General features: G+C 39.1%; 1 protein-coding gene across 1 annotated transcript in view; it reads right to left on the bottom strand.

Annotated features, from left to right (window-relative positions):
- Nucleotides 1-24,840, bottom strand: part of LOC139710966 (uncharacterized) — a 73,682-nt gene that overhangs the window by 41,614 nt on the left and 7,228 nt on the right. Inside the window, exons 2-3 of the mRNA XM_071622885.1 lie at nucleotides 3,422-3,649; nucleotides 1,883-2,118 (exon numbers count right to left, since the gene is read on the bottom strand). Coding sequence (XP_071478986.1) covers nucleotides 1,883-2,118; nucleotides 3,422-3,649 — 464 coding nt within the window. The remainder of the gene's footprint in view (nucleotides 1-1,882; nucleotides 2,119-3,421; nucleotides 3,650-24,840) is intronic.

Here is a 24,840-nt window from a genome sequence, read left to right as displayed (position 1 = left end):
CACACGGTAGATTATTTCTTTAGCAAGTACCTGGTGGAGAAAAATCGATATACTATAAAATAATAACACTCGCAAGTACGTGCTCGGACATAAATGGGTCACACGCGTTGATTCTAAGAGCTTTAGGATTGGAACTTTATCCCAGAGGATCTGCCTCATATATAATACTATCATCAGCATGTATACGTATACAAAAAATGAGGGAGAGATATATCGGCGAACGCTTTTCTTCATACTTTCACTGTCATCATACTTTCTCTAGCTCACCATGCCTACCACGATGTCCATCAACTGAACGAAAAGATCCCGAGCATTTGAGCAAACCATTGACCGGAGCAAGACCATGCCCCCCCCCCCCCCAACAAAAAAACGAAAAACAACAACAACAACACAATAGGACTTTCTGCAATAATAACTTTAAAAATGGTGAATCAATAAAAATGCAATTTCAATGCATGAAACTATAACTTATTAAGTATATCTCACAGAAACCCCCATTTGATCTGCTTCAGTGGTCACAGAGAAATTAGGATCTTTGGAGAGCATGTCAGGAAATCCTTCCCTCCAAGTTTTGTCCATTGTGCTCACACCTTACAAAATGCCAATAAGAGCATTAAACCTGGAAGAACGGACTCATGGCATACTTTACAACGATCCATACTTCTGTGCGACTACTTAACCAAATCGAATGGGATTTTCTGCAAGATGTAAGTAAGAAGTTTCACTTTCATTCGATTGTTTAATCAGTTTGAAAGTCATCAATGCGGAAATCTGACGGTATCTTTTTTTTGGGGGGGGGAGGGGAAGGGGACATACTGTATATCTTTCTCCAGGTATCGCCCTTGATCTGTGGAAGACTCGAACGGGCGCTGTGAATTCCAAATCTCATTTCGATATTTGATTCTCTTGTTATGTCGTGTGTACTTTTTTTTTAGCATACCGTTGCAATCTGCGTAGTTCTGCGTATAGTATACTCATTTTCCCCGGGGCATATTTCTGTCAGTTACGCATCTCCGGATGACATTTCCCATTTGGAATGAAAGGCAATAAACAACAGTCGCCGAAGATGCATTTCGACATTCAGTCGCATTCCGTCATGAAGAGTTATTAAGGCATTGTATTTGAATGGCCGAAGGTTCATTCTTTCCTGTTGAATAAGCTTGAGTAACTATGTCGTGACATCAAATAAATCAACGGTAAACATACATACAAACACCATGAACACACATGCACGCACGCACGCACGTACAGACGCAAGCTATGGATATGCTTTACATATACTTTGCGGGAAAGCGTTGATAACTAGGTAGCTTTAAGGAAATAGAGGAGGAAATAAGAGATTTGGTCGATTACCCGGTCTGCGAGTCACTGCGAATGCATTTGCATTAATGTAAAGCATATCGCCCAAGAGTACGTCAGCAATCTTCTACATTTGTCCTAGAAAGGTATCGGATTCGTTAGACGATTTTTTTTTCCCTTGGCTAGTTTGAGTGATGGACTTAGGTCATGCGTATGATAAGATGGGGGAGGGCAGGCAGGGATCAACGGAAATGAAAGTCGAATTGGGTAGGACCTCCTTTTAATCAGATGGCACCGTCTATGAATCACTGAGAACTGTAACATAACTATAACTATATCACTATTTCAGTCATTAGAGTAGGCTTATGAATTATCCGATCACTTGCACTGTGCAATGGCACTTTGCTTTGCGCTTTACGTAAATTTAGTTCATGGAATAAGCATAAAGGGCAAGAAGTTATGTCATGCTTCCGACAAAAATTGAGAACTTTTTGTTTCATTGAACATCGATCAGGCAATCGACCGAGCGAGAGAGAGAGAGAGGGGGGGGGGGAGGAGACGGGGAGAGAGTCCCTGATCATACCTCGGCAGTGAGTCGAGCAAGTTGAGCATCGGTAAGAGCGTTTTTCGAGTTAACAGGTTGTGACCCTTCGTCTTGTGTTTCTTCTTCATCACCGTGACTCTCGTCGTCCAAGACGTCGTCATCATCGTCGCCTTCCTTCTCTCTCACGCCGTCATTTTGTCGTTGAGCATCGCCGTCGGCGTTGCTGGTTTCATCGTCAGTACTTTCTGCTTCTCCCTCCGAGATTCCACTGTCATCTGATGAGGGGTTTATTAATAATTTAAAGGGGCATTCCAGACGGTTTTCACAATTTCACATGTAGTACATAAATCGACAGCTCCATGTATAGATTTGTGGAATTTATTGTGGTCTTTGAGCAGAGGAAACCAATACTCAGAAAAATCTTAAACAAATTACATGGAACAGTGTTGATGACATAGGAGCCTCACATACTTCAAAAATGCAGAAATGTAATTCCATTACAATACCGGTTGCTTATTAAACAAGTTCACCAGTGTAGAATCTATGCTTGCTTTCTCCTTTCGTTCTGCTTCCTTGAGCCCGAACTCATGCATTCTTATGGTGAGGCTGCCCTGTCACCATCGTTGTTCATTGCAATTTGTCATAAATTTTGAAAACATTCTCATTCCTCATCTCAATCAGTATAAATTCTGAAACTATGTACTCAGTATAACTAATTTATAGCTGTTCAAATGTAAAAGTCTGAAAAATCATCCGGAGGTCTCCTTTAAAACAAAACCAACAGCAGTGTTAACTGAGACGCCAGGCTCGCCATGGTAACGGTGAAGTGGTCACGCACAATTTAAAATGGACAGTTGCCACGCATTACTGATGATCATCTCATCGTTTCGTTTGCAAAGTGGCATATTGTCAAAAGATAGCTGATCCTCTTCCCCTCCCCCAGCCGCCGTTTCCGCTTGGTTTGATTTATTGAAGATAAACTTTAGTCTGATTCCTTTATCAAAAAAAGAAAAAAATGAATTAGAATACGAATGCTGGAAATGTCACGCTTGTATGTTTAGTGAAAAAAAATAGTATCAAAAGTGAAAGAGATTGGTGAGGACTGAAAAAATGGGAAAAATGATAAAGAGATTGCTCGTCCTCCTCTCTTGTCTCATGCAACTTTGGTCCTTTTTTTCAGTTTAACATGGCTCATTTTTTCTTTATCCATCTTTTACATTTTCTATTCAAATGTTGACTGCAGGTGCTTAAAGTGTTGTTTCATTATTGTTTCACTGTCCATATGTATATATATATATATATATATATATATATATATATATATATATATATATATATATATATATATTATATATATATAATGCCGTTGAGTTGACCCGCTAGGAGCATCAAGTGTTTCATTCATCCAGAAGCATCCATAGAACAAGGAATATCGAATCTATACTACTTCATATTTCAATTAAAGGACAATATTTCCTCTTCCAATAGCGTGTCACAATTTTTTGTTTCTTTCAGTCCGTAAGGCCTATGTTTTCTGTCTGTGTGAGTGTTTGATTTTGTTTGTTTTTGTTTTCTCACCGTCATCGTCACCGTCATCATCTAATATGGATGTTTCGACTAGTTGGCTTTCATCGTCATCTTCGGCTTCGCGATCGTCATCAGTGTCCTGTGGTCGATCACTTTGATCTCTCGATAAGTCGTCGTTATCGTAATCCAGCGGCCTCTCGATGTGGATGTCATCGGAATCGTCGACATCCGTTATCGACGTTGGCGGTTCGTCCTCGGTTACCGTTTCTGGAATAGCCCCTACGGAATAGATGAAGAAACATGTAAAAACATTTCATTTAGTGTACTATTTCTAGAAATTACATATAGCATTACAATTTTCTCCGTGTCATAAGCATATGCTATGTAATTAGGTTTGATAGGCTCACGCAGGAATCATCGGTCTTGGGTCATCATGCTTAACTCAGTCATTACCATGATACTTTATAGCGCATAGGAGCTCAAAGGGATTTGAGAGTCGTTGTACTGAATGAGTTAATAGCGAGCTTTAGATCTGCCGGGTTGGACAAACAAAATGTTGTCCTTGTATGTCAAATTACCTGCGATCTGTAACACCACGAAAATTCTGCTGGTTGACCATCTTTTCAAGTCTGCGCTTACATTATTCAACGAATGCAACAAGTCCATTATAAAAGACGAGCAAACATTCTCGCACTGCTGTGATGGACTGCTTGCCATTTCATGTTGGCCGAGGATAAGGACCGACAGATGGAGTAGACAGAGAAGGAAGAGGAGGGGGAGGGAGGTAAAGAATTTGAAAAAGGGGGGGGCGAGGATACTGACTGGGAGATGGAAGGGGAAGTAGGCGAAGGAGGAGGAGGAGGAGGAGGCGAGGAATTTAGGTGGCGAATGGAGAAGAAGAAGATGACGACGAGGAGGGGTGGGATAATGAGATTGATGATGAAACGATGGTGCGATACAAGATGATGATGACCATCGATGGTCATGATGATGTAAATTTGCAATGATGCTTTGTAGCCGAAAGTGATGATGAAGATGATGATGGTGATAATGATGATGATGATGATGATGATGATGATGATGATGATGATGGTGATAATGGTGATGATGGTGGTGGTAGTGGTGGTGATGATGATGACAATGATGGAACCATTACCAGAAAACAAGAAGATGATAACCAAGGTTATGGTGACAGTAAGAGATGGTTAAACCATAGGAGGATTGAACGAAAGAATTGGGGATTAGGATAAGGAACAGTGGAGACAACAAGGAAGCCATAAACAGTTGGTTGAGAGAGGCCTGGAGACAGAAAATAAAAGACCGAAAAAAAAAAGTGTGTTGCACAATGTCGTTCACCTACCACCCCCACCATATGACTTGCAACACGCATCTGGGACAGTCGTTTATTGCGGAGTTCTGTGTTTGACCAAGCTCTTTGAATTTCAGTACAAAGTGGAATAATCACCCCGGCGGAGAAGCCGAATGAACTAACTGCATCAGATAGTTACATGACCCATTTTACTTAACTTTTTTTTTTCGGAATAAGGGTTTACATCCAGTAGCCTCGTGGAAATTCTTCGGAAATCGAGACGACTTTTCAAAGTGCAAGAAAAAGAAAAGCCAAATGTCATAACAGTTGATAGTTATACTGATGCAAATATTGTATCAAATTTCCATTATACGCTAGCAAGCAATTATTATTGTCACAGAATATTATGACAAGTGCGAAAATCAACTATGACATCATTATCTATAAATAGATTAGACCGGACAGGATACCACACTTATGAAAACCAAACTACCAACACGCATTCACGAACGAGCAAACAAATTCCTCAACACCTGTTGTCCTGTCCTATAATCTAGCTGTCCGGTCCGTTTAGGCTTAGGAAGTACTAGTAGTATTGTATGAATTATTTCAACAACAAAAAATATCTACAGTCTGGCAGTGTCTGGAAGGCCCTTGCAATGAATGGGGATAGAAATGCTGAGTCATATCGATAAATTAATACGCGAGTTAACAAAAACAAAAGGGTGAATCTACCACCCTATGTTTCGGTTACTTACCCACTTAGTGGATAAGACTTTGGACTTTTAATCGGAGATCCCGAGTTCGAATCCCGTCAAGTGCCTAAACTAGGCCCTACATCCTTGGACAAGACGTTTTACCCACCATGTCCCTCTCGACCAAGTTGTATAAATGGGCACCTATGGCAACGATAGGGTAATGATAACGGCAGGGCCTTCTGGAAGAACAGTGGCAAAAATGAAGAGGCTACCCTGGATAAAGAAAACCGTAATGATGATGACGACGACGACGATGATGATGATGATGATAATGAGGATTATTGTTATCATTGTTCATATCATAATTACTATTACCATTATTATCAGTAGTAGTAGTAGTAGTAGTAATAGTAGTACTTATAGTATCCTCCTCATCTTCGTTATCATTATTATTATTATTATTGTTATTATTATCATTATTATTATCATTATTATCATTATCATTATCATTATTGTTATCATCATCATTATCATTATTATTATTATTATTATTATCATCATTATCATTATATTATTATTATTATTATTATTATTATTATTATTATTATTATTATTATTATTATTATTATTATTATTATTATTATTATTATCATTGTTTAAGTTATGTTGTATTATCTAAGCGATGAAGTTTGATGACTTTGAGAGTGTAGTCATCATTTAGATGTCTGTTTAAATATTTCAGCCAGACAGAGAATGCGTCTTTGTTTACCATTATAGCCAATTTGTTCACATCACACACTATTAACCTTGGGCACAGGGTTTGCTATGATACATGTATACCACGGTGAAACTGATTTATGAAGTTTGTTAAACTTCTGTAATCATTCATATTACTATAGACAAAACTCGTTCACAAGTGTTGGCCACGATGTACTGAGACATTGATACTTAAAGCCTATGCTTTGGTCAACAACAACAACAACAACAAAGGATAAGATTAAAAGTTTTACGATACCAACTTCTTTTGATGATGACGTGGACATAGTGGAAAAGACAAGAAATACACGCAAACTTCGTGGTATTTTGTCGAAACGCCATCTTATTCTTTCTTCTAAAAACAAAAACAAAAACAAAGATACGTCTCACGTAAGCATTTAATGTAACGTCTACAAGTGGAAAACATACACGTTTTGTGAGACGTCAGTATATAGTCCATGACCATCTTCCTAGATGGTTTTGGTTTAAGACACGAGAGAATTAACATTTACAGGCGAGATTTTATTTCAAAGTGGCTACTGTATAGATGGATTAAAAACGATGTCAATCCGTGGCTTAATTCTAGGGCAAATTCGAGTCCACGTTTCCCAGTCTCCAGGATATCCATACGTACAAGATTGATCGACGCACAGGATTTAAAGAGAAAAAAAAAATCAAATTGTGCACTTCTCCATATTACTCTTCTGCTTTGGTACAATTTCCTCTTTCGTTATTGTGACGTCAGTGTTTGGGAGCGACAGATGGACAACGGTTCTCACTGCAAAGGTTGATTCGAGCAGCAAATACGGCTGCAAACGTTTCCGCTTCAAAATGTCATCTGTTCCCGTGGGAAGAGAAAAAAACAACAACAACACTTTTTTGTTCCACTGGAAGGGGAAAAAGATCAAGCCAATTGCTGGGACGAATTCAAGAGCTGGAGACTGTTATTTACAGCCAAACATGGGATTGGTAGAAATTGATTCAGCAATAATAAAAAAAAGACCTATGCAACAACAACAACAAAAATGAGAGGACAAATTGGGTATATAAGCAAAAACAAACATAAAAAGGAAATTGATCCCTACATTCAGGATCGAAAGCGTGGAAAAAAAAGGAAACAAAAAAAGACTGTCATTGAGATCGTAAAATGACTGTTAAGAACATCAGCATCGCGAGTTTTCATGATGAGTAAATTGACATTGATCTTTTTGAAATAGGAACGGACAAATGGCACTCACACTTCCTCTCGTTCTTTTTCCAGCAGGACTTTTTAATAGTATTTTCTTTATGTTTGTATAAATGTTCTGTGGGATGGGGGAGGGGGAGGGGGAGGGGAGGAGGATGGGGCGATTGTGTAAAAAAAAAAGAGAAGCAGAAAACACACGATATAGTGAATATCATACAAAAATATGAAGTTGGGGAGGAGAGGCGAGATATTCCTTATCATCTCCTTCCACATTTATTGTCATTATTCACGAAAGGGTCCCGAATTTTGCGAACAGAACAAGCATGACCATAAAACATACGTTCTTTATTACATACACACAACTCATCGTTATACAAACTCTTGATGTTTTTGCACTTTGCATCGTTGCACATCTCTCCCCCCCCCCCCCCCCGTTTTTTGAGTGGTGACTGGATTATCCAGATATTTTGTATAAAATGACACCTGCTCGTCTTCATTTTGCATTATCAAGAAAAAGAAAAATGTACATTTAAATCAACCATTTACCTTCCAATCATGATGACTATTACATTCAAACATTACTCTATCACATTGTTCCATTGACTTTGTATTATATTCTCGCATAAAAAAAAGGAATACAGAACTAATCAAATCAGATGAAATTATGTAGTCCTCATATGTGCCAACAATGTTTCTTTCCGACCATCAGACAGTTCATTAGAAAAGACATTGGCAAGAGCAAATATGGTTCCAAAAAAAAGCGAGTACACTGTAGCTCTGATGACGATGTAGTTCTTCTCAAAATAATATATCCAACATATTGTATTCCTGGCATGCTTTCCTTTAGATGTGTGGAGAGAGTGTATATGTTCTGGTGAATATACCTTAACATGGGAAGCCCCCTTGCCTTCGAGAACCCGGGGCAGAGTTGGACAACAATAACTAGAAAGAAAAGAACAACAACAAAAAAGACCTTGGAAACTTCAGAATTGTGAAGAAATGAATCGCTTACTAGTGATTTCCACACAAAAATCTGTAATACACGTTGTTGAAAATAAAAACTGATAAAAAAATAAATGAAAATGTCAGTAGTCTTGTCAGTCTCTTGGAACTTCAAGCTGTCTTTGGCATAACGTCAACATCAGCCTGTGTGTTTGTGTGTGTGTGTGTGTGTGTTACCATCATGTTATTGTCATTATTATCATTATCATTATTACTATTATTATCATCATTATTACATTTTCAGGTTTTATGGTTCAGTTGCACAGCTTTGATATCTAAGCAAGCAAACATATAAACGAACATAATCTACCGCTCTCAATATTCATAGACTACTGAGTAGCTGCATTTCTCCCTCCCCTCTCCCCCCCCCCCCCATATCTATCTCAATGAATACATATGTATGTATATATATATATATATATATATATATATATATATATATATATATATATATATATACATATTAATGGTGCGTGTGTGTGTGTGTGTGTGTGTGTGTGTGTGTGTGTGTGTGTGTGTGTGAGTGACAACGCACTTTCTTGGTTTGCTTAAATGTTGCTGGTCATTCATTGTTTGCGAGAGAGCGCATGTATTGCAAAGTGCACCATATGAGACTTGAGGAAAAAAGATACCTACTGACTCCTCGGGATATTTGGTGGATAGGATGCAAGACTGTGCACGGGGAAGAAGGCTAGTCGGCAAGTCCTCCTAGCCAAGCACCCCCCCCCCCCCCTTCGTAAGGGTCCTCTATCACCTTTGATATATAATCGCGTTGAAAGAGAAACAGAGAATGGTTTTCGGCAAGTATAAGATGTAGCATGGATTGTTTACCCTTGGCAAGATGTTTGTGCAGAAATCGGAAACATCAAAAGCAAGGGAGAGAAGAGAGAGAGAGAGGGGGGGGGTAGGAGGGAGCAAGGTAAGGGATTAGAGTGACCTATGGGTGTCCTCCTTTAGTATCATGATTCTTTAGGATTTATCCAGCATTCATTATATACAGCTGATGAATGTATACTGCCCATATTCTTTGTCGCTTAGTATCAAAAATGTACTTTGAATAGGGTTTTTATGCCATGCTTATATATCGAGTCCACAGTTATGATTGCGCTGAGTAGGAAGTTGGAAGCAATAGGAAGGTGCACAGGTTTTGGCTGAAGCATACTGTTTAATGTTTGTGGACTAGGCGATGCAACAATGCGAGTTTTATCTTATAAAAGATAAATGAATCAATGGATGCTATTTTAACTGTTTTGTTAAGTGTAAGTTCAAAGATAACATCACTTCTCTTGATACCCCTTACCATAGTTATTCAACTAAAATATAGAAGAAACTTGCCTACACCAAATAGAATGCCATCATTCCAGCAAAGTTTACTGTGAAATTATCGTGCAGTAATTGCCTTGACATTTGCTTTTAAATACAAATGCTGCGTTTGATTGTCTGTGTTTGCGAGTGTTTTTCACTTATAAAGTTGTTGAATGAAATTTAGATAATACATCTTCATTTCCAAAACTTAACGGTATGGAACATGCAGTTGGGTAGGGCCTTCTGTTATTGCATCTAAAATTTCACTTCATTTCATTTTACATCATTTCGAAGGAATATCAATTATGAAAGTCACAGAAACCTGTAAGATTGACTTTTTTAAGAGAAGGGTATGTAATCTCATATGACGTCATGGTTGATTCATTTGACGATATTGTCATGTGTATTACCTCATTTTACTTGTGCATGTGTATCAACTGCACGATGCAGGGGGAAGATACTGTGCAGTGAACGATTTTATCAAAATGAGGAGATTACTTAATAGGTAAAGGGATGGCCCGCAAGTACTACAGTAGCTCTTTCAGGTCGTAAAACTGTGTAGTGGTGTATAGTATCTTTGTGCACATAGGATGACACCTACAATAATTGTTTCAACCCGAGGTTCCCCGACAGATAATTGGTTGCGTGCCGTTGATGAATGCAGCTTTTTTCAGCTGCTCTAAATCTTAAAAACGTGCTTGTCATATCGTCAGTTGCCAAAGAAGTGGAATCCAAAAATACAACATAGAAGCTGTTCTGCTAATGGCTGACAAAAGAGTGACTATATTCTTATTATCTCTTTAACCCGTTCCATACTGAATTCTGAAATACCCATAGACTTAATATGCCACCAGGTTCCCATACGGAACGGGTTGAGTATGACTTTGATCATGTGGAAACAAAACATCGAATGCGTTGTCCACCTTATTTCTAGATCCATTTGCCTTATAAATAATCTCCATCTTGCAACTCTGGTACACATTATTTTTTCGTTGTGGCTAATGTGATCTGTAGACCGAACGACTATGGGTTTGTTTGTTTTTTGTGTGTTTTGTTTGTTTGTCTTTTTATGCACGTGATTGATCATGAGCTGAACGAACTGATCCTCTTCAACATGATCTGAATAAGATATGGAAGTGTTAGTTTGACACACATGGTTGAATAAAAGTCATATTCAATACCACTGTCAGGCACATGTTGAAACACAATTCCTGGTCGTGGGAAAAACCCCATAAAAGTAACAACAACAATAACGACAGCAACACACGGCCTCCTTTGCTAGTAAAGCGAATAGCGACCAACCGCAAAAACCCATGAATACCAAAATAATGTGGACACAATACGTACGCTTTGAAGGTGTCGATATATACCTGCTGTATCAATATACAAGCCCATAAAGTCAATTTCCATAGTCTGACGTCAGTAGGTTACTATGGAAACATGAAAGTTTCTGGTGACAATATGCACATAAAAGACATTATGCGTTTGCCTTTGGAAAGCATCATGCCGGTTGTTTTTTTTTTTCTAAATTCCGACAGGATGTGAAATATGCATTTAGGGAGAAAGAACAAGAACAGAGTTCTACTCGTGTGTCACAAAATAAAAGGCAGACATTGAGATTTCATTAGATCTGACACCTCTCTAATTTTTTTTTTTGCATGCACTTTACGCACACGTACACGACTTAATGAATAGAGAAAAGCTAGAGAAAGTACATTCTTGCTTTCCAGTGGCAATATTACTGATAGTGAACAACGATGAAATCATACTTCTAAAGAAATAAACTGAGGACAGAAATTCAAAGATTAAGAAAAATGTATTCATTATACATTCAATGATAGACATAGAGAAAATAATGCAATGGTTCTATCAGAGTTATTGTAAACATGACAGACAAGACGAAAGTTACGTTTATAATTCCCTAGGTGCCAATTGATGATTTACTAAATGGATTTCTCCTCTGCTTCTGGTTTATATCATCTCCAGTCATACATATATATATATTAGCGACCTCTTTAGCCTGGCATGGAGATATATACAGTCGTATTCTGTAACATGAACTGTAATATGATCTGTCGTATTACGTAATATCTGAACTTCGTGATTCTTTATTACGTGATAAATTGTATTCTGCATTTTATTTCTGTGTGTATGTGTGTATGTGGTGTGTGTGTGTGTGTGTGTGTGTGTGTGTGTGTGTGTGTGTACGCGCGCGCCCAAATATCGTGTTCATATCAGTACCACGGCACACTGATACTCACACGCAAACACATGAAGATACATTTTCTTTTGCCTATATCTGCACGTACGTCAACAGTTAATTTATTGATGGTTTTATCCTTCTCCAGCGATGAAACTGAATAAATAATTCATACATTTTTTTCCACCGATTACTAGCAGTTTGTTTGTTGTCTGTTTTGTTTCTTTTTTCTTCCAAGTTTTTCTTTCGGTTGTCGCTCTCAAACCAGACATTCATTCTCAATGTCCTTCCTCTAGAAGCAAGGCTCTGGAGAATGAATAGATACCGAATATCCCAGGAAAGGGTTCTGTAGACGACAAGAATCTCGAATATTATCATTATAGAAAACCTTTCCTTTTTTTGTAGATGGATGACAATGTCGTTGTGGAATCAAGCTACATACATTGAAAAACAAGAAAGTTACATCTTTTGCAAATTGGGCGTAAATGCCACTGTCTCTTTCACGTGATATGTTTGTTCCTTGAATATTTTGCCTAGTGAGTGAAAATGAGTCTAACTTGCGTTTAATTACACGATAACATTATTTGATTGCATGATACGAGGATGGTACTTATGTTTTTGTCATTGTTTTTTTTTTTCATATAGGCCTTGGTTTAAGTTTTAAGTGCAATGGAAGCTAAAGTGCCAAGAACTTTTACCGTCTTGAGTAGCTGTCGATGAAAACTTTTGGCCCAAAACCAACTTGAAAATGAATCTAAAAAAATTTGGTAAACCATACAATATATCGCATTAAAAAAAAAAAATCTTTGAAGCTATTCCAAGGTTGGTGCCCAAACTACACCATGTACAGTATTTGCTGTAAGTCCTATGTGTTTTGTTGTTGTTGTTGTTGTTGTTGTTATTATAGGAGTCATTCCATAGAGTGTCTGGTAGCTTCTTTATGCTCATGTCGTTGGTTTGGCAGACGAAGCTCGTTTGCTGTAGAGTACAGTAGCAACGTTGGAGCCTGCATGGGGTGGGGAGGAGAGTTGAGAGGAAGGAAGGGATGGGGGTAGTGTGGGGACAGTGATGGCTGCTACGTCATCAAATCACTCGGAGGCCTGATGCCACTTCTCTTCAGACAAACAAACACTGACAAATTACCGTGCAAAATTAAGGGGAGACCAGACTGGCACGAGTGGCTCGTAGCTGGAGAGAGATGATTGGAGGGGGGAGGGGAGAAAGAAAGAGAGATGGAGACGGAGAGAGGTAGAGAGGGGAGAAGGAGAGAGAAAGTGAATCGAAAGAAAATGAAAAGACAATGAAGAGACTGAGATGAGCCACATATAAATAGATATCTACTCTCGTAGGTAAATAGAGCAACGGCAATTGCAATATGATGACAAACAACTATCTGATGGATATAGATATATAGATAGATAGATAGATAGATAGATAGATAGATAGATAGATAGATAGATAGATAGATAGATAGATAAATAAATAGATAGATAGACAGACGGATAGATAGATGACCAGAAAAAGTAGTGAAGTGGCCCGAAGTAAAAGGAAATATGAACATTTTAGCTGCCCGAGCGGCCTTACCAAGAGATCGTCCTTTTGGAAATTTGGTGGCCCGACATCCTTTTTAAGTGGCCCCGGGCCACCGGTTCACCGCTATTGTCGAGCCCTGCACACACACACACACACACACACACACACACACACACACACACACACATATATATATATATATATATATATATATATATATATATATATATATATAAACAGTTTTATTGCAAAATGAGCTGAGCGCCATTTTTAAACATTTCATTATCAGATAGAGCAAAATTAAACTTTTCCAGTATTACCTCACTTGTGACATAACAAGGAATATTCTAGAAGTTATGATTGAAAACACCCTGTGTTTTCTTTTGATTTTCTTTGTTTTCAGCAGCTTTAATAACAGATATCTCAACTTAACTAGAATGGAGTTAGCTCGTTTTGCCATAAAACTCTTTATATATATATATATATATATATACACGTATATACATATATAGATATATATTATATATAATGTCAACTTCGTGCTGTTTTGTATTGGCATTTGCAACAAGAGATTAAAACCGATCAAATGAATTAGCCAGACTGATTAGAGCTAAGACGAGAGACAGACAGACATACACACACACAGACATACAAATAATTAAAGGAATAAGACAGGAAAGAAATATAATGTCTAGCTGACACTATAATTAGCAGGGGGAAGCAGTTGGCTTTGAGATCGTGGAATGATGTGAGACAAGATACAGCATCTACTAGAAGAGGTTGAAGGTGCTCGTTTAAAAAGAGTCTGGGATATCGCGGACGCTGAACGAGAGGAGCATTATTTTTTTTTTTTTCTCCTGGCTGCTGGGATGGGACTGCTTAATTCATCATGCCCGCTCCACAGCACGCTAGCCATCAATCACAAGCCTTTGTGACATCATTCAGGCTTCTGCCTTCTCTTCTTCCTTTCCTTTTTTTTTTCAACATGGACAAACGCGACCAGCCGCGCACGTCCGAGGAAGCAGCGAAAAATAATGTATGAGCGAGCGGTGCCCCCATTCAATTCAATCCCGCGTACCTGGGACTGCATCAATAGCTGGTCTGTTATTCCTGCCCACCCCTGTAGCTTTTAATAGCATGCTCCCGCATTTTTCCTGCTGGCCGATTTCTGTTAGCTACATTTTCACATCCTGTTAACTGGTGCACAAAGAAAGCTAGTTCGATTTATGATGGCTCTCTATAGCACAAGAATGCACTTGTGGAATAAAGCAACCTAATGTATTATTATATATTAGTTTTGAAATTACTGTCATCAATACCAATGCATTAGCAAGTTATTTCACCTTTTATACGGTATTATCATTAATCCCGATGCTATTTGAACCAACCAATTTTGATGTCGGCAGATGAAGTACAAGCGTACTTTTCCAGTAGGTGATATGCATCGAATACACTTCGGTATTTAGTATACAGGCATTGTCCAGTGAAAAAAAAAAAATAACTTAATCACAAAGAAATGCTTGCTTAAACTCTAGTGTAACATCAAGAGAATGTTCTTGCTTGCAAAAAGATTCGACGTAAACAATATCATGAAACAAGATAATCTAGAGAGGACTGATAGGTCTACATACTTATGCACACATTCATTCATTCATTCATTCATTCATTCATTCATTTATTCATTCATTCATTCATTCATTTTCATTCTGTACGCACACACTATGTACACAAACACACACATACGCACACATACATCGCTTCAAGCACACAAAAAATGCATTATCACACACAAGCACACACTTCGCTATTACACACACACACACACACACACGTCTGCAGACATATTATACAGTTACCTTTGCTCATTATACATAAGCCTATAGGGTATACTTAATACAAAATTTTACGTCATGTCTAGTTATATGCATTATTGGTTCATGTATTGGAGGCACTATAATGATTGTTACGTTTCTTACATCCACGAGAATTCTGTATACATCCCCCCTTTTAGGTTTGTGTGATGAATCTCGTGTTGTCATGTACGAGTGTGTCTGTCTGTCTGTGAGAATGGGGGGGGGGGGGGGGAGTGTGTGTGTGGGGGGGATGAGAGTGTAAGCAACCTTTGAACTGTCCCAGTTCTGCCGATCCTCCCAGACAATGGGATGACTTGCGCAGTCAGCCAATCCATTTACTAGTACTATTCTCCTCCCACGTTAAAGTGCTATAGACTGAGTGTAGGCCTACGTCTTGGCGACTGTTCAGAGAAAAAAAAAAGCAGGAAATCTATAGCTTTTTGCAAGTTTGTAAAAGATGCACAGTCTATGTTAGATATTGACGCAGTATAATACATACATACAGCTAAGTCTATGCATCGTGTATGTATATTGAAGGTTCTAAAAAGCATATAGTGATATATATACATAAATACATAAATACATACAAATGTACGTACGTACATACATTTGTGGAAGCTATATATACACTTGTGAGATGAGAGGTATCGCACACATCGATCTATACCTTCCTTCAGCTCTAGCTTATAATACAACGTTTAGATTTTCAGTTACGCTCAAGTTTCGACGAACCATACATGTGTAGGAGGCATACGGGAGTGCGCACATTAGATCAATCTGAATCAATAGTCTTTGTTGTTGTTGTTTTTGCTTTTCAAGTTTGTAATTAGTGCATGCAGTGGACATAATTCAACCTCAGTGACCTTTTGAAACTTCAATATTATGACAACACTGGCAATATTGACCATGGCACTGCATTGGCGGATCCAGGCCGGGGCGCACCAGACGCCCCCTTTACTGTTAAAAACAAAAGAAATAAAAAGAAAAAATGAGGGCGTGTGTCCCCCCCCCCCCATTACTTTTACAAAGCCCCCCCCCCCCCTTTACGGAATTCCTGCATTCGCCTCTGCACTGTCAGTTTAAAGCCTTTTGGGAGTTTACCAAATACGCTTTGTCTGTTATCTTAGTCAGATGTGAAGTTGATACGATGTCGGGGTAAGCGTACGAAATATATATGATTGACGATGTTTCCAACTGGATGCATGCAATTTTCATCATGATTGTTATAAAAATGTAGGCAGAAAAACATGTGGAGCTTTTTGAGCAAGTTATTTGGTCTCTGCGCGCCTGTGTACAATGGTGTGTGGAATGAATGATAATGTAGCGTCGTGTTTAGGTGTTGGAAAGGCAAACTCCATGCACCCCTCCCCCATAAGTTACGATGATGTAAGCGTACAGGACATAACTTGCATATTGCCAATGTGCAATGATGTACCCTTCAGCTATAATCAGCACTTCATCTTCCCTATTCTGCATTGCATTATGGGGAATCGTACAAGAGGAACATGCAATTTCCCGCTTAACTTGTTACAACAGCATGAAACATAACTCGCGCTTGATAGCAGAGATAAGACGTGCTTCTACTTGTCAACGTTACACGATACAGCAAGCTATGATAAGCTGTTCTCTAGAGAGAGAAAAAAAAAACACCGTATACTAATATATCCTAGCTCCTTCTACTGTCCTGCTGTATTAAGCATTGTCACAGTTCCTCGTTCATACTGAACCAGACGCATTGCATGAGTTGTAATTCTTAATTCTTCTTCCTAATGTATAACATAGATTTCGTTTTGTTTGTCTTGTATGGAGACTTTGAGAAAGAGTTGGGGAAAATGATGGTCTATATTAATTGCATATGATTGATCCATGCGTCAACAGGGCGATATTCTTTTCACAAGTATATTTTTGTTAACATCAAAGACGGAATTCGGGTAAAATCTGCATTTCGGAGAAACCTCGAGCATTACGAATTAAGGCTGCACAGCTGGATGAGAAGCCCGCGGATTAAGAGACAACGTTTTTCGTCGCCTCATTCCATCCACCATAGACACGACAGACGTCCAAGCAATAATAGGGAGCTTTAGATTTTGACGCGCGGACGTTTGAGACGACGAGTGCGCTGGACGTTTTCGTCCCCCCAGCGTCACGTTAAAAAGTAGCTTTAGGTTACGCTAGGACGCAACGTACTCGAGTATCAAAAATAAAATGGCGCCACCATGATCGATGCATGAAATACTTCTCTACGTTGCAAACTGTGCGGACATAAAAATAGCCCAGTACGCGTAGTGAAAAACTCAGGCGACGCAAGCTAGAAATACATCGACTTGACGCGCTTCTGCGCACGCTCAGAACATGTTTTTTTCCCTCTGAACGTGGGCGCGTCTAAATCTAAAGCTCCCTATCGAAGCCGCAGAAAGAAGATCATGAGTTGTCCCTCCTTTAGTATAGGTTCATATTACGCCATCATCTGTCTAATCTGATCATCATGTATATATGCAATGACGTAATTGTGTGAACGGAACCTCGCAGGTTTTCGGTCTTTCCGTGCTGCCTTTTCCATTATAGCTATCGTGCATTGACCCTATCTGTTAAATGGACATGGTTCATTAATGTATAGGAAGGGGACATCATAGTGAAAGGCTTAACCACAATTCATGCCATCTTTCATAGGGATATGATTTTTATATGCCTTTAACAGTTCCTTTATGTATGGAAAGTTCTTTGCAAAGAAATGAAAAAAAAAATGAAAGCCAGCAGAACTTTGTCATAACTTATGATTTATCTTTCCAAGTTGAACACTTTTTTATACTTGTTTTGACTCGCATGCTTTTGCTCACATTAGTTTATAGTTTCGTATCCTATTTCACCACTTGACGCATACGCTCACACCATGGAGGAAATGTGATGAGATGAAGGGGAAAAAAAGGAAAAGAAATAATATCCCAGACGGGAAGAACGGGTCATGCCGATGATGAATTACCCGTTGCCTAGTTACCGTATTCTAGCTGTTTATTCTGCGAAGATAAAGAATCTGTCCCTCGTGAAAAGAATCCCCTCGAAGCTAGGTCATTCAGAAAGAATTGCGGCAATGACGTCATGGTCCGCTGAAACCAACTACCGCCTCTCGCGGCGCCATCCCGCTGATTTCCCCATGTTTCGGACGAGGTGATCTTCCCTGTGGCTGAGTGCGGTCAACGGTTGGGCATCACGACCATCATCTATTGAAAACGCATGAGCCGTATATGTAACCTTACACCGCTATACATTAACACACTGAGCATTTCGAGGAACTCAAAAACACCGTGCCTATCAGACGGAATAATGGATCAATGGCGATTGCTTTCTGAAAATATAGCTTCAATAAATTGTCGGTTTCGTATATATAAACTTTTAAAGCATTAACACTTCAAGTATCTGTTTCGATGTGTATAATACCCATTCGAAGTTCAAACTGTGATTTTGAAGTGTGATTATTTGTGTGCGTGAGTGTGTGTGTGTGCATGTGTGTATGTGTGTGCATGTATGTGTGTGTATGTATGTGTGTGCGTGCGTGTGTGGGTGCGTGTGTTTGTGTCAATGTATTGTTTGGCACGAAAGATCAGATTACGGGCTGAAGTATGTTGATAACAGTCGCAAGTTGAGTAACATTTCCACTGCTTTATTCGGGTATCTATAGGTCCTAATGCTTTTCCTTTTGCATACCATATCATTTGCAAATTTCCTCTAAATACGAAACAAAGAATCAAATATTAATCTTGCAAAACAGCAAAATACATCCATTTATAAACACGCCGCAAATGACATTGAAGCTATATTTTTAGTGGATCGCTATTTTCCATAATTGAAGTTATTTTCCGAACGCTCACGAAGTATACATGCATTGTTCCTCGTAATTATTGTACGTAATTATTTCAATTTCAATTTCAATTTATTTTCATACTACTCAATGAAGGAATGTACATCAAATATAATAAAAACATAGTGAATCATAATATCCGGTTTGGATGTACAGTAAATTAATGTAAGCATGTAAAACATATAGTGGTCAATCATCGTACGTTTGGTTCTATGTATAACGCTAAAGAAATAAGACGGAACCTACTTAAAGGCGAGCTTGTTAAGCGTAGGTCCCAAATTCTGAACAGAGTGTAAAGATGAGGGGCACGGATGCAACTTAGGACCAAAATAAAGAGAAACAAAAATGAAAGGCAAAAATACCTGGTGCACTAACAGAATCTTCTCAATACATTTATAGTGATATACAGACAACCACATTCTGCGGATGTAAGAACAGTTGATTTAACAATGTTGACAATAGGGTAGTAATATGATTTGAATAATGGTGAAAAGAGAACAACTCGACATGCGAGTCCTCGGAGGAGATACGGGAAACCTAAAGAGTGAACATACAAATACTAACATTCAAAGAAAATTTGGAATTAGAATTAGAATTACCAGCCAGTATAGCACTGAAGGGAATACAACAAGCCAGCTGTTCACGCGTTCCGAAGTCTTAAGGTACCAAAAGGCAACGGCGTAGCCAGGATTTCATCTTAGGGGGGGCGGTTAGTCTGCGAGGGAGCGAAGCGACCGAGCCCGAGCGAGCGGAGCGAGCGGGGGGGGGGGGGGAGGGTGTGGGAGGGGGTTGTCCCCCCTCCCACGGTAAGAACTTTTTGCATTTTGATGTTGCAAATGGTGCAATTTGATGCATGTTTTTGCGCGTTTTATCGACGTGAAACAGTAACATTAGTGTAAGGTAACAGTATATTTTGATGTAGATTATTATTGAACAATTTGCCTATAAAATGGTATCATAAAAATAATCTTCTTGTATTAATTCTTTTCACTGATATCATGAACGCGACTGAACCCGAGCGAGCGGAGCGAGCGAAGGAGGAGGGGAGGGTGTGGGAGGGGGTGTACCCCCTCCCACGGTGAGAACTTTTTGCATTTTGATGTTGCAAATGGTGCAACTTGATGCATGTTTTTGCGTGTTTTAACGAGTTGAAACAGTCCCACTTGTTTAAGGTTCCAGTATATTTTGATGTAGATTATCATTGAACAATTTGCCTATAATATGGTATGATTTAAATACACTTCTTGTATTAATTCTTTTCACTGAATATCATGAACACGACTGAACCCGAGCAAGCGGAGCGAGCGAAGGGAGAGGGGAGGGTGTGGGAGGGGGTGTCCCCCCTCCCACGGTGAGAACTTTTTGCATTTTGATGTTGCAAATGATGCAATTTGATGCATGTTTTTGCGCGTTTTATCGACGTGAAACAGTAATATTAGTGTTAGGCAGCAGTATATTTTGATGTAGATTATCATTGAACAATTTGCCTATAATATGGTATGATTTAAATACACTTCTTGTATTAATTCTTTTCACTGAATATCATGAACGCGACTGAACCCGAGCAAGCGGAGCGAGCGAAGGGGGAGGGGGAGGGTGTGGGAGGGGGTGTACCCCCTCCCACGGTGAGAACTTTTTGCATTTTGATGTTGCAATGGTGCAATTTGATGCATGTTTTTGCGCGTTTTATCGACGTGAAACAGTAACATTAGTGTTAGGCAGCAGTATATTTTGATGTAGATTATCATTGAACAATTTGCCTATAATATGGTATGATTTAAATACACTTCTTGTATTAATTCTTTTCACTGAATATCATGAACGCGACTGAATCCGAGCAAGCGGAGCGAGCGAAGGGAGAGGGGAGGGTGTGGGAGGGGGTGTCCCCCCTCCCACGTGAGAACTTTTTGCATTTTGATGTTGCAAATGATGCAATTTGATGCATGTTTTTGCGCGTTTTATCGACGTGAAACAGTAACATTAGTGTAAGGTAGCAGTATATTTTGATGTAGATTATTATTGAACAATTTGCATATAAAATGGTATCATTTTGAATAATCTTCTTGTATTAATTCTTTTCACTGAATATCATGAAAGCGACTGAACCCGAGCGAGCGGAGCGAGCGAAGGGGGAGGGGGAGGGTGTGGGAGGGGGGTGTCCCTCTCCCACGGTGAGAACTTTTTGCATATTGATGTTGCAAAATGGTGCAATTTGATGCATGTTTTTGCGTGTTTTAACGAGTTGAAGCAGTCCCACTTGTTTGAGGTTGCAGTATATTTTAGTGTAGATTATTATAGAACAATTTGCCTATATTTAAATACACTTCTTGTATTAATTCTTACACTGAATATCATGAACGCTGTCTGTTCAGCAATCAAACAGAAAAAGCATGCACACGAGGTTGTAGATAGGGGCATATCCCCTCCCACACGAAGGGGATTTTGCGTTTTCAGACCTGAAATTCAGCGATCTGGTGCAAATTTTTGGTGCAATACTTTTTCATCGAAGTGTTAAAATCACGGAATTTAGCTCTTATTCCGAATGTGCACCATCTGTGTGTCAGTGTATAAAGTCTAGTGAGGTAGAGCTTAGGGGAAAGGGAATTCCGCCTCCCGCTCGCGGAGCTTTTGCGTTTTTAAAATTGAAATAAAGCGATCTGGGTATAGCCACAGTCTACTTCTATGCATGGCGGAAGGGGGGGGGGAGGAGGGGCGGGTGAGCAGGGAGAAGGCGTGGGCTAGTGTTATCTCCACCTTTCCCTTCCGATGGAGCTTTTGCCTTTTTAAGGTTGAAATTGAGATATCTCGTATACGCATATTTGATGGAATCAACATTTGGGAAATCAAAAAAAAAAACTGATGGGGGGAGGGGACTGAGGGAGGAAAGGGTCGATTAAAAGGGGAAATTCCCCTTATACATGAGGGAACCTTGAGTTTTTGGAAGGTATGTGATAAGTCTTGTGTACTCAGAATTATTCATAATTTTTTTTGTAAATCTAAAAAGTGTACTAAGCTAGGGAAAGAGGCACAGAGGGGGAGGGTTTGGGAGGGGGATACCCCCTCCCATGCACGAGAGATTTTGCATATTTTGAATTGAAATTCAACGATCTGGTGCACACTTTGGGTGAAATATTCAAAAAAAAATATCTTATTTGATGAAAGGTTGCAAAGGAGACCCGCTTCATGTGCATGCATACAGTATACACGCATTTTTTTTCCGCCTCCCAAATCCCCGGTCCAAATCTTAGGGGGGGGGGCGACCGCCCCCATCGCCCCCCCCCCCCCCCCCCTGGCTACGCCAGTGCCAAAAGGGATACTGGTGTGAAGGAATTTAAGAGCGCAAACAGAGAGGCTTAACTGATTTGAATAACAACAACCAACACAGCAGGAAAAGGCACATAAACAAGAAAGAAGGAAATTTCAATGGACTTAGTATGCAATGTAATTATTCAGTAAATGATGTCTTAATTTGTATTCGAAGGTCGACAAAGACAAACAACCTGCGAGTTCTATGGGGAGATCGTTCCAGTACTTCGGCCCTGTATACATAATTGTTTTTTTTTTCGCAAAAATGGTTCGGGTACGTTGTAGGTGATAATCGTGGTAGGTGATAATTATGTTGTTGTATATAATTTATTTCGTATACTACATGAATCTTTTGTAAACGTTTGGAAAATATCATTTCATGACATGTATACTTTTTATTGTGTTTTGATTTTCGTTGATTGGAAATAAACTATGATTGATTGATTGATTGAATTGAACATAGAAAAGACACCGAAGACAAAATGACTCGGATAGCGTCACATTTGGGTATTAAAAGCAAGAGACCTTGCTGGTGCTGAATTGAACGATTGCTCTGTCTTCAACTAGTCATGAACTTCATTCCAAAGATGTTCACGACTTTAATAGTTATGCTGGGTATCACGGAGGAATTGAGCAGTGGGACACCATAAGAATATAGCTCCAGGACAGTTAGGAAGCGAGGGAAGTGGGGTATATAGGGGTAGCTTTATTATACGCCGGTAAGCGAGTCATTTCCCGGAGCTTTATTGTGCGTGCCGTCACGATTTTGCCCGCACGAAGAGCAGGAATACAAGAACCGAGGCTTAACCTGCCTTATGCTCCCATAGCAAAGGTAGATGGACATTCCTGACTAAATACAAAAACAACCCTCGGCAGTGTTTCTGGAGATTTTTGCCACATTAGACGCTACCAACATCAAAGCATGGACCTACTACACACATGGACTAGTAACGAAGGTCTTTCTTTGATCCCATCATCACCGCCGCCACCTGATTATGTGCATCTTAATGAGTACATTCAGGTGCTTTGAAAACTACAATTGTGCAATCGTGAATCGTCACTAACAAAAGAACAATTTCCCTCATTGCGGTCTTATTTTGCTGAGGTGCCTTTTCAGACTCAACTTCCTTTGAATAAACGCCGATGTAAGGGAGCAGCAAAACCCGAAAACATGACAGTTTTCCTGTCACAAAATTGAATATTACTGAAGTGGACACGTATGGACAAGCATGAAACATGGCTTAATGACAGGACATACATGATATCTACGGTTACTGTCCATGTTTACTCTGGAACAATGCGCCATAAATGGGAAAAATTAGATTACAAATCACATCCAACTTGCCAAAATAATTGCTTTCTCTTGTAAAGTACGCGCATTTCGCAAATGAAATTACTTGAGCATTAATTTCACAGTGTACACTACAACTGCACATGCATTTTTTTCTTGATTTAAGAGAATTACTATCTACTGCGCATGTACTTTTTAGATTTCTCAAAGCGTCGTCTTGATTTTATCCAGGTTGGCTGTCGGCGGTGATGATGAGATCAAAGCAGGAAAGCATGTTCAAAATGCTTTTGTGCAACTTGTACAGAAACAGGTGCATGAATTAATTAACCAGCGATGGACGTACATTGTGTAGTAGGTCCATGATCAAAGTGTCCCCTTGTCTCTAGTTTCACAGGATGCCATAGTAAGACCCAGACTGTGTAGCATAATTTTTCAGACGAATACCTTTCAATGCAATATATTTTTCTGGGGCAAGCTGTTCTTTTAGTACAAAAATACAATGCTAGACAATGTATTAGGAAGTTGAGTTTGATACAGTTAAAAATCCATTAAAACCAATGTCGTTAAATCTGACTAAAAGCAGCAAACATTCATTTCCCATGTTATCGCAAAACTGTGATATCATTGGTCAGAACTACATTGAATGGAAATTAGATTAGGCCATAATAATAATATAGGCATTGATGTTATTGCCTCTCAAATTTCTACAGCCACTGTATGCAGAAGACCAAAGAAAGCAAGGAAAACATCATGCTTTGGGTTTGTAATTCAGAAATTACAACGAACTGCCCCTTGAAAGTAATCGGTGCAAACTTGCTACATCTGTTTGGTAATTTCGTGGGGTTATTTCTTTATGTATTGTTAACCAGCTACATTTCCTCAGATCATCTCAAAACGAACCGGAAACTTTCAGCGTCTTTTCGTTGTCTTCAAAACCTGTGTACGTCGACAGAAATACTGGAATTACAGAATTTTTTACAGAATTTCATGTTAGTTGCCTTTGAGCGCACATCCATGATAAACCGAAACTCGACTTTAATGGCATGAAAAATGACGACCCATTCATAATGGTAAAGCCCAACATCTTATCATAGTCCTTTTACATCATTACACAACCAACAGGACAACTCCAAGGTCGACTCTGAATTCTACGCATGTTATTTCCCACAAATGCT

The sequence above is a fragment of the Diadema antillarum genome, unplaced genomic scaffold (genome assembly GCF_040938485.1).
Source record: "Diadema antillarum isolate AM-2024a unplaced genomic scaffold, OU_Dant_1.0 seq00001595_RagTag, whole genome shotgun sequence".
Taxonomy (NCBI): Eukaryota; Metazoa; Echinodermata; class Echinoidea; order Diadematoida; family Diadematidae; genus Diadema; species Diadema antillarum.
The sequence above is the reverse complement of the archived record's forward strand: the minus strand, read 5'-3'. Positions and strand labels throughout refer to the sequence as shown.